Source organism: Cuculus canorus, chromosome 13 (assembly GCF_017976375.1).
Source record: "Cuculus canorus isolate bCucCan1 chromosome 13, bCucCan1.pri, whole genome shotgun sequence".
NCBI classification, from domain to species: domain Eukaryota; kingdom Metazoa; phylum Chordata; class Aves; order Cuculiformes; family Cuculidae; genus Cuculus; species Cuculus canorus.
Genome location: NC_071413.1, coordinates 10179772 through 10198039, shown reverse-complemented (window position 1 = coordinate 10198039; position 18268 = coordinate 10179772). Strand labels below are relative to the sequence as shown.

At 53.4% G+C, this 18268-nt stretch overlaps 2 protein-coding genes across 2 annotated transcripts; one reads left to right on the top strand and one right to left on the bottom strand.

Annotated features, from left to right (window-relative positions):
* Positions 1 to 744: 744 nt before the first annotated feature.
* Positions 745 to 13326, top strand: MATCAP1 (microtubule associated tyrosine carboxypeptidase 1). Its single transcript, XM_054079007.1, has 6 exons — positions 745 to 1155; positions 4798 to 4941; positions 9914 to 10046; positions 10439 to 10744; positions 11412 to 11509; positions 11956 to 13326. Exons 1-6 carry the CDS (start codon positions 757 to 759, stop codon positions 12118 to 12120), a joined length of 1245 nt encoding a protein of 414 aa, XP_053934982.1. The 5' UTR covers positions 745 to 756; the 3' UTR covers positions 12121 to 13326.
* A 124-nt stretch (positions 13327 to 13450) lies between these two features.
* Positions 13451 to 18185, bottom strand: TMEM208 (transmembrane protein 208). The gene is made up of 6 exons (XM_054079009.1): positions 18120 to 18185; positions 17950 to 18045; positions 17432 to 17491; positions 17203 to 17339; positions 14895 to 14979; positions 13451 to 13905 (listed from the first exon to the last, which is right to left on the bottom strand). The coding sequence occupies exons 1-6, from the start codon at positions 18123 to 18125 to the stop codon at positions 13768 to 13770; spliced, it is 522 nt and encodes a 173-aa protein (XP_053934984.1). The 5' UTR covers positions 18126 to 18185; the 3' UTR covers positions 13451 to 13767.
* Positions 18186 to 18268: the final 83 nt, after the last annotated feature.

Below are 18268 nucleotides of genomic sequence, written 5' to 3'. Positions count from 1 at the left end.
TAACTTTGGGGGGGGGGGGATGTTAGAAACGCAGCCGGGCTTGGTGACATGACTGGGGTTACACAGTTGGGGTGACGATATGACTGGGGCTGGAGACACAACCAGGGCTGGTAATGCAGCCAGCAACTGGGGCTGGCAGACGAACCGGGATGCAATGCAACCGGGCTTGAGGATGCGACTAGGACTTGCAACACAACCGGGACTGGCAACATGGTCACGGTTGGTGATGCAGCTACGGATGGCAATGCAACCAGGGCTGGCAACGCAGCCAGGGCTGCGACGCAACCAGGGCTGCAATGCACCTGGGGCAGCAATGCAGCCGGGACAGCAATGCAGCCAGGGCAGCAAGGTAGCCGGGGATGGAAAAGCAGGGGAGGCAGCTGACGCAGCTGGAGCTGGCGGTGCAGCCGGGGCTGGGGACACGGCCCGGTCAGCCCGACCCCAGTTCCAGCGCTCCGCGCCGCGGGTAGCACCGGCCGAGGCAGCAAGCGGGGAGGGGCAGGCCTTTTCCGAAGCTCTCTTCTCCCATTGGCTGCGTCGCGCCGGCTGCAGCAGCGACTGGCGGGTGGCACAGTGAGGAGGCGGGGCTTTTCCTGGCTCTCTTCTCCCATTGGCTGCGTCGCGCTGGCTGCGGCAGCGATTGGTGCATGGTCGCACAGAGGGGCGGGGCTCCCCTTAGCGCTCGCCTCCCATTGGCTGCGGCGCGGCGGGCGCGGCGCGCGCTCGGGGCGGGGCCGGGCGGCCGCGCTGGAGGCCATGGTGCTGGACCCGGGGGCGGCCGGCGGGCTGGGCCCGCTCCCCGGCCGCGGCTCCTGCACGTCCCCCCCGCCGGCCCCGCCGCCCGCGCCCCGCTGCCGGCGGGGGATGCGGCGTCTGTCGGAGAACGGCGGCGGGGCGCGGCGGGGCGCGGTCGGCGGGGGGCTGCGCGCCGCCTCGTCGCTGCCGCACATCGCGCGGGGCCGGGCGGGTGAGGAGGGCGGCGGGCGGCGCAGCCCCTGCCTGCTCGTGGCGCTGCGGCCCCGCAACGTGGAGGCCGAGCGGGAGCGCTTCTTCCGCGCCAGCTTCGCCTACGACCCGCAGTTCGAGTACGCCGAGCCGGTGCCCGCCGCCGTGCTGGACAAGTACCGGGCAGCCTCCGACCGCTTCGTCGCTCAGGTGAGGCGAGGCCCGCGGGCAGGCATCGCGGCGGCACCGGGGCCGGGATGCCCGGCCGGTGCTGCTGCCTGCATCCTGCAGGGACTGATGCCAGGATTCCCTGCTGGTGCAGCTGCTGCCAGACTGTCCATTCTGGTCAGGGTGAGCATCACACAGTCCTGGGGCAGGATGCAGGGCCTCGGTGGAGGAGGAACAGTGGGACCCCAGATCACCTGCTTTCCACCTTCCTTCCGCACCCAAAGGTGTGGCAGTCCTCCTGTAAGGCATTGTCACCAGCTTGATGCCACTGGGATGTGTCACGATAGGACCACTGCGTGGTTGGTCCTGCCAGGAGCTGGTCTGTGGTCCACATGAAATCTGGTGGCCTGCTTCCTTCCCGACTTCTCCTCCTAGGCTGCTGCATCATCTTGCTCTGCTTGACATCTTCCGTGTCCTGCCTTCAGCATGCTTGCCTTTCTGTTTCTTAAACTCTTCTTCATACCCTGGTCTGCCTCCAGGAGTAGTACTTGCTCCGTGGGTGGTGATCACAGTGTTGCTGGGTGCTGCTGCTCAGACTGGCTTTTGCTGACAGATGCATGGGACACCTTGCTGTGACTTTTTGGCACTTGTTGCTGTAGAAATAGCAGACAAGGAGCTGGAGCTGCATGGGAAGCAGTCCTTAACCTGAATAACACGGTGGGTTAAGTCTGGCTTGTTTTCTGGAAGGTCTGAAGGTCATCGTGTGTGGCAGCATCCTTAACGCATCAGCAGGTGTGGTTAGTAATGGTAATGGTGTAGTCCCCACTTAAAGCAGTCAATATTACTTTGCTTAAAACTGCTTCCATTGCTTATGTGCTACTGAAATATTCCTGACGTGCTCCCTGCCATGGGTTGTAACGCTGGGTGGATGGCAGCAAGCAAGCAGCACCTGGCCGATAGGAAGGGAGGGGACAGGTAGGAGCCTGCTTTCTTGATACTTGGCCTGTGAATGAGCCTTTCCTGGCTGCAGGTAGCGCAAGGCAGGGGCGGAGCTGCTCTGTCCCTTTGCTTGGAGCTGGGAGCTCAGCCAAGTCCCAGAATCAGTTTGCTCCTTGGGCTGGGCATCCGTCAAGAGCATCCCTTCTGCCACACAAACCACTCCGAGCTGTGTCCAAGGCAGCAAAGGAAAAAATCCTACAATAAAAATTCAGACGTGCACACTAGAGGCATCTCTTCACGCCACCTCGCTGGGAGCTGGTGTTTCAGATAACTTCACTCATTTCTTTTTGGGGTCTTATGAATGTCCACTTATTCTTGCATTACTTCCTATGTCCCTGTCTGAATTCTTATCCAGGTGGTCCAGGTTCTTTCTGTAAATGGCTTTCTAGGGTGTCAGTCATTCCCAGTGTTTGCCATGCCTCTGCCCTAGTGCCTGTAGTGCTGTTGAGGGGAGACGGTCTGACTCCTGCAAAGACCCTTGCTGGCTTGTTGGTGTTTTCTTTGCGCATTTAAATGCATTTCATTTTCCAAGTAATGTGATAAAATGAGTTGTTCAGAGCTGTTTCCTCACTTGCTTTCCCTTTTACTGATGCATTTTTGGTGTGGTTGACCTACAATACAGTAAAAGATGAATCATTGAGATTATTTTTCCCTGCATTATTATCTTGCATAAATGAAATTGTGTTTGTAACCAATGTGAATGGTGTCATCCTGGATCCTAAACCCTTTTGCAAGAGATATTAAGTGTTGAGTGTTTCTACCAGCATTTCTCCAAGTTCTCGTGTGCCAGTGGGGTGGGGTGGTGTTGCTGTCACTGTTCCTTTCCTCATGCCCTGCAGTAACCTCCTTCCAGTCTTTCTTTGGGAGACTTTTATTTTCTTTGCCAGCTATTAGCTGCTTTTATTTTAAAAGCTTGCATCAATCATGGAGTTTAAATAAATGGCTTTGCTAAGCCAGCAGCTTTGGACAAGAGCAGACAAATGAACACCAGCTCCCTGTGCCCAGCTTCCTGTCCCACCAGCTGCTCTGCACATGGTTGGGGGGTATTTTATTATTCTTAACAGAAAACTTACATAAACCAGAAGGATTCTTATATCCCCATGGAGCCTTATCACACCGATCACCTCCCTGGTTTGTTGTGGGAATGCCAGTAGCATCCGTACGGAGCTGGGGTTGGAGAGTTTGTTGTCCCTTTGCATGTGGTGGGTGCATAGTTTCAGGCTGCCCAGGGATGGTCCGCAGCCTCTCAGAAAACTAAACTTGGTATCTGAGGAATTTTGCTCACTGGGACGTGTGCTGGAGATTGGCGGGGAGCATGCCTTTCAGTTGTCCTGCTCCTGAGCACCAGCTGTGTTGGGTTTCTTTTGGCTCAGCGCTTTAGGTCCCTTGGGAAGAGAGAGCAAGTGGCTGAGGAGAGGTGGGAGGAAAAAATGATTCTTTTTTTGGCTGCAGTCAGCAGAAGGTTCCTTGCAGCACTGCAAAAATGATCCTGATCCTTCATTGAGCAAATAAAAACCACAAAAACAAAACAAAAACCCCAAACAAACAAATTTAAAAAACCCACAGAACCTCTCCTGGAAAGACATAATCAATGACTTAAGAATAAAACCCAGTTGTGCAGAGAAAACTATACAGGGATGGAAAAATCGGGAGTTTCTGCTGGGGTAGGGGTGACTGGTCACGAGATACAGACCATGAAGCCTCTCTTACGGAGTGTTGGATGGTTTAGGTGCTAGTACTGTTGGTGAGCACCCATCTCCTAATCCTGGATGACCTGAGGGATGAGAGAAGGGAGGGGACCTTCTCTGCAGGGTTCTGGCTGCTGCTCGCAGCCTGTATGAGAGCAAAGGAGGTTTGCTCAGGAGCAGGTGAAAAGCACACCATGCAGGAGCAGAGCTTGGCAGCAGCTCAGGCAGGTTTACAGATGCAATAAAACTGCTGGAAGAACTCCAGAACTGGTGCAAAGTCGTCATCATCTGGCTTGGGTGTATATTAATAGGCTGGAGAAAGTAATTCCTTGAAAATGTCTGCAATGCAAACTCACCTTTTGGGAAGGAAATGTACTAATAAGCACTTGTATTTTATAGACGCCCCATAAATATTAATGCTAATAAAGTAGCTCTTGTGGCTTTTATATAAAGACTCTTGGTGTGCAGCATGCTGGCTATGCCGAGACCGTAGCTGAAGAAGAGGGAGCAAAGTCCCTGCAAAGGGCACTGCTGGTGATGCACAGCGGTATTGCTGGGTGGGGAGTCCCGTGCTGCGCTAAGAAATTTGGAGTAAAAAGCAAGTTGATGAGCTGGATCTGTTTGTGCAAGCACTACAATTTGAAAGGAGAACCGAAAGCAGAAAAGCTGAAAATAATGAGGGTTTAACCTCCAGCAGCAATGTGCGCTGCGACAATGCCATCTCACTTCTGCTTTGCCCAGTTCTCGGAACAGATGTGTGCAAGAGTGATAAAAACCAGAAAGAATACACTGTGGATCATACTAATTGTGTTACGTGTCCATCTGTCCTGGTGGCCACCTCCAGTTGGCTCGGTCTCCTTCGTGCTTTAGATATTGCAAAAGCATGTCTCACTTTACAGGGATTATCTCCGCTGGGTTTTATTTCACATGGGGTTTTAGGCTGTGTTTATAAGCAAGGAGGATGTTTGCATTGATGTTTCATTTCTGCATGTGGCAGGCAATCAGGATCATTCGTACTGTCCTGGAGAAGTACGGGACCTATGAGAGCTTCGAAGTTGCCACAGGCGGGAGGCTGCTGAGCAAGTGCCAGATCTGGTCCATAATCCGAAAGTACATGCAGAAGGAAGGCTGCGTGGGAGAGGTAACCATTACCCTGCTTTTTCACTTGTACAGCTGCAAAATATTTACTTTCTGATAAAAAGGACTCAGATTAAGAAGTGTTTTGGGTAGAAAGAAGAACTTTCCTACTCTGAGACATGGTGATCTTTCATCTCTGGCTTGTCTGCATTTCCTGTACTCCTGTGTTAGGATGCGAGTGCTGGTTCCCCACTAATTTCCTTTGATTTTTTTTCAGCGTGTATCTCCCATTTTATACTTGAGAGAGAGGAGCTACTGCTTTGCTGTGTGGGGAGCCTTTTGCTGCATGCATGAGGCCTCAATTACTGTCAGGAAGAGTCATCTCCTGCTGTTAGCAGTGGTATGGCAGACATCTCCAACAGCTGCTTTTGCTCACATGTCCAAAAGCAAAGCCAAGGCTAGGGGAAATTTCTTGCTGTCCTGCAGGATGTGCTGGGTTACAGTGCTTTGAAACCCTAAGCCTGGGGTTTAAGGCTGGAAAGTATGTTGTTAAGATATAACGGTCCCCTCGTGGGATGGAAGGGGTAGTTTAGCATCTCTTTATCTCCTTTCCCTGTGCCCCCAGCAGCATCCAGCATGGGATGTCCCACAGCTTCAGTTAAGAAGCTCTTCTTTGCCTTCACGCCAGCAAGGTGTGGGCAAAATACTTCCACTGTTCTGGGTGCAAGTGGTGAGAAGGGTTTCTGGGCCTAGGTTTGCTCTTTTTGGCTCGTGGGGCTACCTTTGGCTGTTGGCTGCAGGGCAGAGGCTGTGCAGTGGTGGCTGGCATGGGGGTGGTTCCTCACCACTGCTTCTGGGCCAGACTGTTTTTTCTAGCTCTGATTTTTTCACCTCCATCTCCAAACAGGGTTATTCATGAGCATTTCCCTGCTTGCTCGGTGGTACCCAGTGCATTTCATGCCTGCAGGAGCAGGAGTAAGTGGTTCCTCAAGGTCCCACCTGGCCAGGGGATTTTCCTCCTCCACCCTCCTTGGTTTGCCATGATCCATACTAGGACTGTCCCTGGGATGGGGATTTGGCCTTTTTGTCCTCCTAAGCCTTCGCTTAGGACAAGAGGGATCTCTCCTATATATATAGGATCTACTCCTGTAATTCAGCTGCCTTTTAGTACCTGGAACCAGTCCTAATACCTTGCAGCTGGGCAGTCTTACTTCCACACCTACAATTATGACTTTTTAGTTGAAGTCTGTCTCTTAATGTTATTAATTGATTAAATTTGGCTATTTTGCTCTTTTCCGTTAACCTAAACCCAAACTGAGCTCTGGCTGGGCAGAAAGCCATCTTTTTCCTTACAGATTGGTGTACAACTGCCTTCCTTCCAGCCCTGTGTAATTTTCCCTTTGCTCAAGGGAATGCAGGGCTCAGTTATTGCATTTGCACCTTGGTGTGGAGATATAGGACTCTTTTATCCACAGCTTTTGATAACTGCTTCTAAAACCATTGAAGCATTGGTTTGTTCGTTCCAACCCGTTACAACTGAATTTCTCTGGAGCGAGGAAGAGAGAAAGGTTCTGTCTGCTCTCAATACAGCGATGTTGGCAACGCTTGCTCCCTGAACAGAAGAAAAACCTGCCCAAACTTCTGCATCGCTGATAATATAACACCCTGCTGGGGCGATGGGCTCTTTCACATGTGTATCTTCCTCCTGTATCTGTGATTTATGACTTTCTCTGTCTGTTCTGCCGTGCCGTTTGCCTCCCTGTTATGTGTTAATTGTGATGGCTTTCTTCAAAAACACAAACAAGAAGACACTGTAGCGCTGGGGGGAGGGTGCATTACCCACGAGACTGATGGTGGCTGTCAGCTGCCTGCGGGTATCCTGGCAGGCAGCGCAGCCGGGCTGGTGGCTGCTGCTGAAGGCAGCTGCCCTTTGTCCCCGGCGCTGCTCGACAAAGGCAGGATCCTGCTTTCCAGCACCAGAAGGAGCGTGTCTGTGAGTAAGTATTTGCGCTATAATTAACTTTGCATCTTCAAAAGCTTCTTTGTCAGAGTCTAAGCCGCAGATCCTGAAGCTCTTCTGCTTTTCTTCTGGCTCAGGACCGAGATGATGCTGCTGAAGCTCAGAGGTCTCCGTATGGATTTTGGCAAGTTCCCAGCTTGCAGCAATGAAACCCCTGGCCTTGTTGGTAAGTGCTGCATGGCAGTCCCTGGGCTTGCAAAATGTTGTTAGCCTAAGGAAGTTCTAGGTAGCCTCTCCTGGCATCCCATCAGCAGTTCTTCTCCACTCCGGAGCTGCTCAGTGCTGGTGCTTTGTTGGCATGCGAGGTCCTGAACAGATGGGCAGGCTGCTGGCAGCACCATGGAGCTGGGGAGAGGCAGGAGCCCATGCCCCAGTGCTGCCTTCCATTCCTGCCTTCCATTTCTGGAGACAAGCTCTTTCTCCATCATTGCATCCACAAAAGCCAAACAGAAGGTTTGTGGGCCATGAGGATGCGTTGGAGGTCCTGCTTAGAACAAGAGAGGTCACAAGCTGAAAGAGCTGCTCCAGGAACAAGACTTTGGCTGAAGTCACAGCCTGTGTTGGAAGAGCATCTGCAAAGCTGGAGGGGCCTAAAATAAGGCAAGTGGTGCTGCCCAGCGGACGGATGGAGAAAGGCTGTGGGCAGCATAAGAGGAATGTGCAAAGCTGCTCCCTCTGGTAATGCTGAGGGTCCCTTCCCATCACTCCCAGCTGTCTGGTTTAGCACAGGACAGTTCTTAGCACCCCTGTTAAATATGACAAAACAATGCTGTATCACCACATTAACAAGTGAGGGGGAAAAATAAAATAATCCCAAGTCAATGCCTCTAAAGATTCATCAGACTGACATCTGAAGAAGGACGTCCTGTTTTTTTTCCTATCGTCTTCTCACTGTGTAAGAAAGAGAGCATTTATCCTAGGGAAGAAGTTAGGGGGTTTGCGTCTAGTTTCCTGAATTCCAACCTCTTTGGGTTTTATTTTTTCTGTACAGGGGCAGTGAAGTGTGACATGACGATGTGGCCAGGCCTTACAGAACACTTCCAGCAAGCCCTGCATCCTGGTGGCAGAGCTCTGGTTGGCACAGGACATTGTGTCCATTCCTCCCTGTAAGAGCAGCAAAGACCTGAGGACCACGGACTGTCACAGGATCGGGGCCCCAGTTCTGTGCTGCAGCATCGTCAAGGGAGCAGGAAAAGTGCTGCAGCGATGAATGTATTCCTTGTCTTTCTTTTGGTTTAAACTCTGTTCCTTAGCTCTCCCCTTCCCTTCCCACATGCCAGGATTTTAGCTTTGCGTTTGGGATTGCCATACTGGATGCCAGGTGGTGGGCGTGTCACATGGAGCTGACCTAAGAGATAAGAATTGGTTAAAATCGTACCAAAACTTGGCTTATTTGAACATCCTTATTTCTGCTTGAAGTCATTACCTTCCCTGCCTGTTGTGGCTTCGGCCGGGGCTGTTGGCAGAAGCCAGTGCTGCTGCCAAAAGTCTTCTCCCCACCAAGAGTCCCGATGGGAGCTCGCATGGCTAGGAGTGATGATCTTGCTGGAGACTAAACTTAGAGCATAAAACCAGCTTTAGTCCGGATCAGTTCCCTACTTCACTTTATCCCAGGTCACCAAAGTCCGTGGCTGGATGTGGCAGAGTGCAGCAAAACTGCAGCCCTTATTTTGACTTGCTTAATGGAGACATGCACAGGTCAGGAGTGAACTGGCGAATCTTCTCTCGGAGTTAGAGGGATTCCCTTTCATGCTGATATATTTTAATCCAGGTAAGTGATTGCACTGTAAGTATTTGTATGCTGCTTGTTTGCCCAGTGGTAGACTCTGCTCTGTTACGTTGCACTTCTGGCTTTAATTAACAATAATAAATCTGGGTTAAAGCAAACCCATCCAGTCTCCTCTCCTTATTTTTTAAATAAGTAGTGTCGTGTATACACATTTTCATCCTGAAGTGTGAGCTGTGAAAAATAGATGGCTTTTGGAGTTAATGTAGATGTGAGGGAAGGATTTTAAGATTAAATTGGTCCATGCCCGAAGGTCCTGAGCGCTGCCACTACTGAGCCTCAAATGCGAGAGCTCCCAGGGGTGCAGCAGTGCCACGTGTCTCCTCTAGTTATGCTGCAGCTTCGAGTGGCTGCAGGTCTAAAGTCAGATGGTCAGAAAATGCTGCTTGGCCAGCGCGTTAACCCTTGTTAATGTAGAGCAGCTGTCCTGGCTCCAGCATTTGTGGGGACCAGGTTTCCCAAAATAGACGTTTGTGTCCTGGATAAAGATATTCACTACTCCCGCACATGTGCTGCCCGTCGCTGCTGTGAGATGTGGCCAGCACATGCGGTTTCTGTTGTGAGGGTGGGTTGACGTGGATCTGTCCTCTCTGTGAGTGTCTTGGAGCCTCAAAAGGGAGAGTCTGCAGGAGAATCCATGGAAATCGAGCCAGAGCCTTGGTTCCCTCATAGGGTGTTTGTTGTGAGGTCTAGAGGCCAGATCCATAACGAAGTGGGCTTTGTTCATTGTTTAGAGTGGGATTAATTTGATGATGGAATTTACTGTGCCATCCCGTGCTAGTGGGGATGCAGGAGTAGGAGTGGGCAGGTCTCTGGAGGATGCCCATTACCTGTGACCAATAAACTGTGCAGAGCCCATGGGAACGAGCCGGGATGGGGGCGGCTTGAGGCAGAAGAGTGCTGGAACCAGGCTGTCCAGGAGCTGTCTGCTCCCCCGACGGGGCCTGCTCAGGTTTGTTGGCTGTAAAGAGATTAAAGGAGTTATTTCATACCCCCCCATCTCTTTCCTCTCAGTCATGGCAGTGCCTTCCCCGCCTGCTCCTGTCCATGATTTCTTTGGGGAGCTGCAGCTCATGTCGATGGTGCAGCAGTGCTGGGAGGCTGCCCACAGTGCTGGTGCCTGTTTCTGGTGGTCAGCCATCATCTCAGCCTCCGCACAGAGCCGAGACCCTGCTGAGCATCTCCTCCCACAGCAGTGTTGATGCCAGCTGCCTCCTTCTTCTTCTGCAGGTGGTGGTGCAGCTGACTGACGACCTCCTGTCCCAGGCAGTGATGATGGTGGAGGACAGCCGGCCGACGCTGGCCATCAACCTGGCCGGAGCCCGGCAGCACTGGCTGGAGGGGATGCTGCGCCACGAGATAGGTCAGCAGTGGGGCAGACTTGGGGTGATGCTGTGAGCAACCTTCAGTTGTCACCACGGCAATGGGCTGGGGGGGACACGGGGCAAGGTGATACCCACTGGGTCCTGCGAGGAGGCGGGCTGGAGAGGAGCTCCTGGGCAGGTTTGGGGGTAGGCTGAGGCCACCTCAGTCCCTCTCCACATGAGACAACTTGTCAGGCACCCACCTGTGCACTCGTGTGCCTGCTCACCTGCCCTGGGCACCTGATGTCCCATGGCAGCATCTCCAGCTGAGTCGAGCTGGCACCCATGGGTGCCAAGTCTCAGCCCCAACCCCAGTGACCTCGAGGGGATGGGGCATCAAGACTTTCAGAGGCTGCAGCCAACAGCGCTTCATCCCGTCCCCCCACCCCAGGCACCCACTACATCCGGGGAGTGAACAACACCCGCCAGCCCTGGCACAGCTCTGAGGGCCGCAAGCAATACAGCCTGAAGCCCGCCAACCCCACAGAGGAAGGCCTGGCGAGCCTGCACAGCGTCCTCTTCCGCAAGCAGCCCTTCCTGTGGCGGGCAGCCCTGCTCTACTACACCATCGAGCGGGCCAGCCGCCTCTCCTTCTCCGCCCTATTCCAAGACCTGGAGCAGTATGTCCAGGACGCCGGCGTCCGGTGGGAGTACTGTGTGCGGGCAAAGCGGGGCCAGACCGATACCTCACAGCCAGGTACTGCAAGGGGAGGGAAAAGCAGTCAGGTTTTGGAAGGGTGTTTATTTTTTAAAGAAAAATACAGAGATGGGGATGTTTTGTTGCTGGGTGGGTTGAGCGTTACTGACCCTGTTGCCACAGCAGCCTTTGAACCAGTGGCTCTGCATCTCTCCCCTTCCCCAGCACTGCTCTCCTATGGATTTACGCTTCATGGCAGTGTTTTTTTACGTGCTGCCCTGGTACATCAGCTCTTTGACTGCTGAGGGTGAGATGGGGAGGGATGGGGCACCCTGAGGTGGTTGTGGTCCAGTGGGAGCGACCCGTACAAGCTTGTGGGAAGGAAGGCAGCAGCCTCTCCCACAAGGAGAGGAAAAAATGAGCATTTCTGGGGATGCATTTAGATTTTTGCAGTGGTTTAACATTTAAAAAAACCTATTGGGAGGAAGGGCGAAAGCATCCCAGTGAGAGGTTGGGGGCTTTCGCTGCACCCAGCTCCCTCTGCATTCCCCAGCGCTGCTCCCCAGCACTCATCTCTTGGGACGCAGGGTCCTGGCCACACCACCAGCAATGCTTGAGCCCTTGTACATTCATGTCACCTCCAGCCCAGTGTCGTCACTCCGATTATTGCGAGTGGAGGGTAGTTGGGAGCCAAGCTCCCACTCCCTGGCCTCTCCCACTCTTCCAGGCTGTTTCAGCAAGGACCAGGTCTATCTGGATGGGATTCTCCGCATTCTGCGCCATCGGCAGACTATTGACTTCCCGCTGCTGGCTGCGCTTGGAAAGGTAACGGCTGGGCAGTCACTGATCCCAAAGCTGCATCGCATCCCAGAGCTCACATGAGCTCTCACAGGCCCATGTTTTCCTGAAAAAGAAGCCCTTGGCTGACAAACCTTCAGCTCTTTGCATTTCCCTCCACTTACGGCTCTTGGTGGAACAAGGGAAGGCTGTACTGGGTTGGATGCAAGGAAGGACGGGACAATCTGTTCTCTTCCATGGGCAACATTTGGGGAGACCTGTCAGGTTGAGTCCTGCAGCCCCTCTGCCTTGGCCACCACCTGTCCCTGCAGTGACAGGAATTACCAGAACCACAAATCCTCGCAGCTCCCCCTGCACACGGCTTTGCCAAGGCTTCCCCCAGGGCAAGAGGGTGTTTTGGGGTGGAGGGTGACCCAGAGAGGCCCAGTCTCCTTGGATGGCAAGTGCTGAGCTCATCCACTGCTTCCCATCAGGTCTCGTATGAAGATGTGAATCGGCTGAAGAAATTTGGGGTCCTAGAGAAGGCCCGCATCCCCCATTTCATGCAGGACCTGGAGCGGTACATGAAGCAGCTGGACCACATCGTCACCACAAATGGGCTGAATGAGGAGGAACTGGAGCAGCTGCTGCCCGACTGAAGGGCATTCCCCTGCCCCACAAAACTGGTGCCTCCCAAGTGCTGTAACTGGTGCCATTTATTGGATATTTATTGGGGCTGGAGCCTGGAGCAGCCGCCGTGCATGTACGGCTGTGTAGGGTGGCAAGGCCGAGGGCTGGCACGGGTAGTGTTGATGTGTCCCCACATACCGTCCTCTGGGCATTTTGGGGACAGCTGTATGGCTCCGCATGGCTTTGGGGAGCCAGAAAAGAGGGTTCGGAGGGAGCGAGGGCAGAGCTGGGGGGATGCGCTAGCGCCGCAGAGGTGCAAGAGCCTGTGCGAGGGTGGGGTCTGTCCACAGGGTACCAGGGTGCTCCCAGCAGCGCGGGGGCACCCACTTGGGATCAGCAGCTGGGGCTGAGGGCTCCAGGCTGTGCCTGGCAGGGAGTAAGGGCTGGCCTGCACCCACCTATCACCCTGTGCATGTTTCCCACTCCTTGCCCCTTCCCTCATGCCTCCACCAGCAGCAGGAAGGACTTTAATCCCTCAATACCAATCTCTGTTCCCACCACCCCCTCCCTGCCCCCAATTAACCCTTGCTCTGCAACCCCAACTACAGCCCCTCTGTCTGGCTCCAAGGCACAGGACGACTTGGTGGGGAGCTGGCTTGATGTTAGGAAAGAGCGTATAATAAAAGTGATGTAATGGAAACAACACGTGAGCAAAAGGTTGTGGAGAGCATCAAATGCCAGGCTGGAACCACAGCAATGCTTGAGCCCTTGCACACTTATGTCACCTCCAGCCCAGTGCCGTCACTCTGATTATTCTCTCTCGCTCTCACAGGGAAAGCTGCATGGCTCTAAGCTGGTGCGTCAGGAGTGGGAAAGGGTCACCGGAGTGTGTAAAACATACTGAGCAGGGACAACATTAATAAATCAAAGTAGGAAAAGCAGAAGCTGCCCCAAGCTGTTCCTGGTCGCTAACACGTGGTCTGTACCACAGTTGCAGCACCCCAGCTGTGCCATCCCCGGGAGAGCTCTTTTACAAAAAAGAAAACAAAACAAACAAACCCCAACCCACAGATTTGGTTTTAGCTTCTTGTTGCTTTTCATCTCCCTAAGCTCCCACATAACACACGTCAGTCTGTGGCTCCAAAGCCCAGGTTCAATCCCAAAAGCTCCAAGTTTGGCTGCAAACTCAGCGCACGGCAGGGTGTGGATGCTGTGGCTGGCTGGGCAGCACAGACCAGCCTCAGGGACCACTTGTCTTGGGGGGTTTTGCTCCCCTCTGGTCCAGCTTTCCAAAAGCCTGACAGCATTTTTAACAGCTCCCCTCTGTGAGCCCTCCTGTACAAGCACACTGTCAGCACGGTCAGTAAGACTCTGCTCTTTAATGTACTATTTCCTTCAACGTTGCACTCCCCAGCCTCAAATGTGATACAGCACTGCTTTAAACACGTATTCACACCCATCCCAGCATCACCCCCCTTGTCATCCCAAGGAACAAGGCCTCAACTGGCACGAAGAACCAACCAAGGGAAGTCTCTTGTGGCCTTTTGAGCTGAATGGCAGCAATGACAGAGGGCAACAGAGCTACTGCGATGGTTTCAGATTGATTTTGGTCGCATCCCTGATGAAATAACAGCATGGAGATGGGAAACGGTGTTCATCTATCTCCCCAGCCATGGCTAGAAGCGCTTCATCTGTCGGCGTTCCTGTCGGCGTTGCTTCTTCTCATTTGGTTCCTGACCGGCAGGTGAAGAGTCGGCTGTAAGCCAGGGCCCCAGGATGTTCACCCACAGGAGGTAGAGAGCGCGGCCGGGAGCCTGCGAACACGGGTGGCACAAATGCAGTCACTTTGGGGTCGCTCTGGCAGGGGGGGTGCTATGGTCGGGAGGGCTGGTCACACAGAGAAAGCTGAGGGAGCTGGAATGTCTTTCCAGGCTGGATCAGGGGCAACAGAGGATGCACGGAAATCAAAGGTAGCGACATCCAAAATAAACAGCCAGATTTCATATGGTTTAGGACTTGCATACATATACAGCAGTCAGGCTTCATATATGGAAATCCCAGCATCAGGTCTGAATTACCCAGAAAGATCCAACTGCTCAGACATTCTGCCTCTCCGTCCTTCAGAAAAAACACCCACATTCCTCTAAATGAAAGCAAATGTGGTCGGGATGGTCTCTGGGGACAGTCAGAGTCTAGGCTGCCCTCTGCCAGGCCAGGCAGAAAGGGGTAAGGACTGATGAGCACTCTCTGTGTTCCCAAGATTGCCTCATATTCCTCTGTGGAAGATACTCAAAGCAACTGTGGGACTTTTTTGACTAACTGGAGATTTCTTGTCCTACTGCAAAAGCAGTTTTAACTGGAGGCATGTAACAAATGTCTCAGGAGCAGAAAGAATCTGGTGTGTTAGGGGGAAATCAAAGCCTACAGTGTCCAGCTATTCCCAGCCTCAGTCTCTACTGGTGACCGACTCAGAAAACCAGACAGAAAGAACACAGCCTGTTTGTCACAGTCACAAAAAGGCTCTGCGCACAAAGATGGCTTTGATCTGCCTCCTATTTCTGGCTGCCCTTTCACAGGACCAGGGAGAAAGGCCAAAGCCAGCCTTGTTTTTCATGGTGGACCCAGAGGGATCAGGAGTTCTTTCTCTTGTACAGTCTCATTTTTAACAAGATTTGACCAGGTTAAAAATTTCATCAATAAACAGTTTTGGCCAGAAACAGGGCATGTGAAATGAAATAGATTAAAAACCTCCTCAGTTGTGAAGAAAGAGAAAGATAGGGACAAGGAAAACTACAGGGCTTACCAAGAGCCAGAAGTACCAAACGTAAAGCGAGTAGCAGCTCAGCACTTGGACTATAGCTGTCAGCAGGATCACATCCTTGAGGTGCCTGAGGGAAGAAAAGTAAAACATCAGCCTTCCAGTCCAGCCTTGGGCAAACACACCAGCTCCTCTGCACTGACTCCAGGAGTGACCCGGGCAACCCAAAGGCTGTCCCTGCTAATCTGAAAGAATCAGAGCAGTAAACAAATTAAATAAATCTGAGGTAAAAGAGCTAGGCTCCCTCTGAAAAGGGGTATTGAGACATTGAGAAAGCTAAGGAATGCTGCAGGTGGAAATCAGCAGCAAACCCACCACTGCTGCAACAGCAGCCAGCACCTGCTGACTTGATACGTATCATGGCACGAGCTGTGGCTGCTCAGGGCTGGCTGCGCTAAAGGGACATGGGAATCCGCCCTGTGGCACTGCACAGGCACACTCAGCGTCACCCGAGGGCTGGGGTGCCGCAAGGACAGGCACACAATCACCCCCACACCAAGCTACAGAAGCACACGGCTCCCTCTCCCCTTCTGCGTAGCTGAGGGCAAGGTCTGCCCCACCAGCTTGAGCAAAGTTGAGAGCAGCTACTGATGGGGATGAGCTGCCCACACCTCCACCCTTGGGGGACTCAACACTCAGGAACACATACACAGATATGGGTGTTTCAACATGAGCCACAGGGATAGGAAAATGCCAGTTCCTTCATTCCCATTAAATCATCTGCTGGGATAAGAATGTGACTTGAGTCACATCCAAAAACGAAAAAAACAAAGGCAGAGGTAATGGTAATGAAATAGTTTGTCTCCTTCTGGTCAGTAGAGGCCAAAATACAGTGTCCACTAAGTACGTGGTGGCTGGGATGCCACCATCAATGTCAGACACTGCGGAATCCATCACAGGCCTCAGATCAAATGTCTGTATTTTTTTTACTGGACTGCCCCGTGTTGTGTTTCACAAAATCATATCCAGAACATTTTATAATTCCACTCAGGAGAGCCAAAACAGTGTAAAGCAGGAGAAAAATGCTCAGCTGAGCAGCAGGAAAAAGAAGCCACTACAGGATGAAGACGGTATCAAGCTCCCGGCTCACAAATCACACTACAAACAACTCCCTCTCTTCCCTCAGCTGAGTCTCTTACACCGGACATCTGAGTTACTCTGACTACACACAGGCCATGTACCACTCCATGAACACAGGATATGAGAGCTCATTCTAAGCAGAGACAGCAGGGCAGGTTCTGTGCCACACAGGTTGGTCTGCCTGCTGAGAACATCCCCGAGCACCTACCAGCTGCAGAAATAAAGCTTCTAGTAAGAAAAACAGAATGTGATGTCGAGGGCTCTGCCGGAAACAAGGCCTCCCTGCATTTCTTTAAAAGCCTGGCAGCAAGTGAAAGTTGGCAATAACCCTTAAATTGTAGGCCAAGGGCATGGGAGGGAAGGGGCAAAGTCCCCCAGGTATCTCACTGAGCACATGCAGATCCCCATCAGAGGCTGAGGGCAGTTAGGACTCAGAACAAAGCCTGACACACCAACATCTGCCCAGTGGTTTTCTGTAACTCATCTGAGGCTCACTGTTAGAAAACACAGGAATCTAGAGGGAACAGTACTGGTGTCTCCTTATTATATTTAACAGCACAGGAATTACTGTTGTGTGTTCCTTGCTGAAGGAAAACAGCGTTACCTGAAGGAAAAGAGAGTTATAGCACCTCCAGAAACACTGGAGAGGCAAAGACTTGGGGTTGTCTGCCGATGGACAGGGGGAAGGCACAGAGGCAGGAATGGCTGAAGAGGAAAGAGGAACTGGCTAAGGCAGCAGGGAGGTTTTCAGTGTGTAGAACAGTCCACGACACGGCCAGTTCGCAGGGTAACTGGCAGCATCCATCAAGCGCTACCTGCAGTGCTGGTTTAAAACCAAAAATATATATCTATGTGCACTGTAGAACTGTACACAGTGTCCCTTCACTGAAAGAAGGCTACAGCTTGCACCATCTGGGATCTCCTACCTGTGCACCTCAGCCCTATGGATGGTGGCTGTTCTGGGCTGACAGACCCAGGCAGTGGCTCCCCACTAGCACGTGCCGGGCCAAGCATTCCAGCAACGAGGACAGTTTAAGTAGGTTCTTTGAAAAAAACGGCTCCAGGCCTCAGGTTGCCCTCACACCTGCATGGTCAGGCAGGCTGCAGCAGGAGCTGAGGGCTGGCCGCCCCCCTTAGGAGCTCTCCTGGCTCTGCGCGCAGGCTCAGGCAGCAGGTCCTGCTCACCTGGGCTTCTGCGGGTGCGGACACTCACTCTGCCATCCCCTGCTCCATGTTCAGGTCGATCCCCCCATCGGCGAGGCTGCCATCCTCCGTGAAAGACGGCTTTGCCATGGAGCTCATGGAGCGGTAGCTAGTGCCGTACACCACTGAGCTGAAGACAAACGCTACCTGCGACAAAGAAAGTGCTGTCGGCTGCAAGAGCCGTGGCCCACAGGGCCGGTCGGCCTCGCCAGCCAGGCAAGGGCTGGGATTCCCCTCACCCACGTCCAGGCAGAGGCGGCGGAGTAGAAGATCACCAGGTTCATCACAGCGTAGACAGCCTGCGGAGAGAACACAGCATGGCTGCCTGTCTGCCTGACACCGCTGCCTATCTATCTGTTCACTGGGCATGGCTGTCTACCTGTCTGTCTGCCCAGCATGACTAACCGGCTGCCTGTATGCCCAGCATGGCCGTCTGTCCATCCACCCACCACGCATGGCTGCCTGTCTGTCTGCACGTCTATCTGTCCGCCCGTCTGCCCAGCACGGCTGTTTATTTGTCTGCCTCCCTGTCTGTGTCCCCAGCACAGCTGTCTGGTTGGCTCTCTGTCCACCTGTCTATCTGTTTGTCTGCCTGTCTGTCCGCCGGCCTGTCTGTCTGTGTGCCCAGCATGGCTGTCTGTCTATCTGTCTATCCGCTTATCTGTTTGTCCGCCTGTCTGTCTGCCTGTCTATCTGCCCAGCACGGCCGTCCGTCTACCCACCCGTCTGCCCGCCCGGCGCCCCCGGCCGCACTCACGGAGGCCCCCAGGATGATGCGGAGGTAGAAGCGCAGCGTCTCGCGGTTCTCCTCGAAGATCTGCTTCTTGCCCTTGGTGCCCGCCTTCCCCTTGGGCTGCGGAGACAAGACACGCGGTCAGCGGGGCGGCCCAGGCCACGTCTCGGCCTTGCCCCATCCCCGCCACTCACCGCCATAGCCGCGCCAGCGCCTCGCTCCGCTTCCGGGCCCCGCCGGAAGTGACCTCCCGGAAGTGCGCCCTCCCCGGAAGTGGTGGGGCAGGGTCTTATAGTGCCGGGGGGCCGCTGCGGGTTCCGGTCCTTCCCCGCGGCCCCGCCTG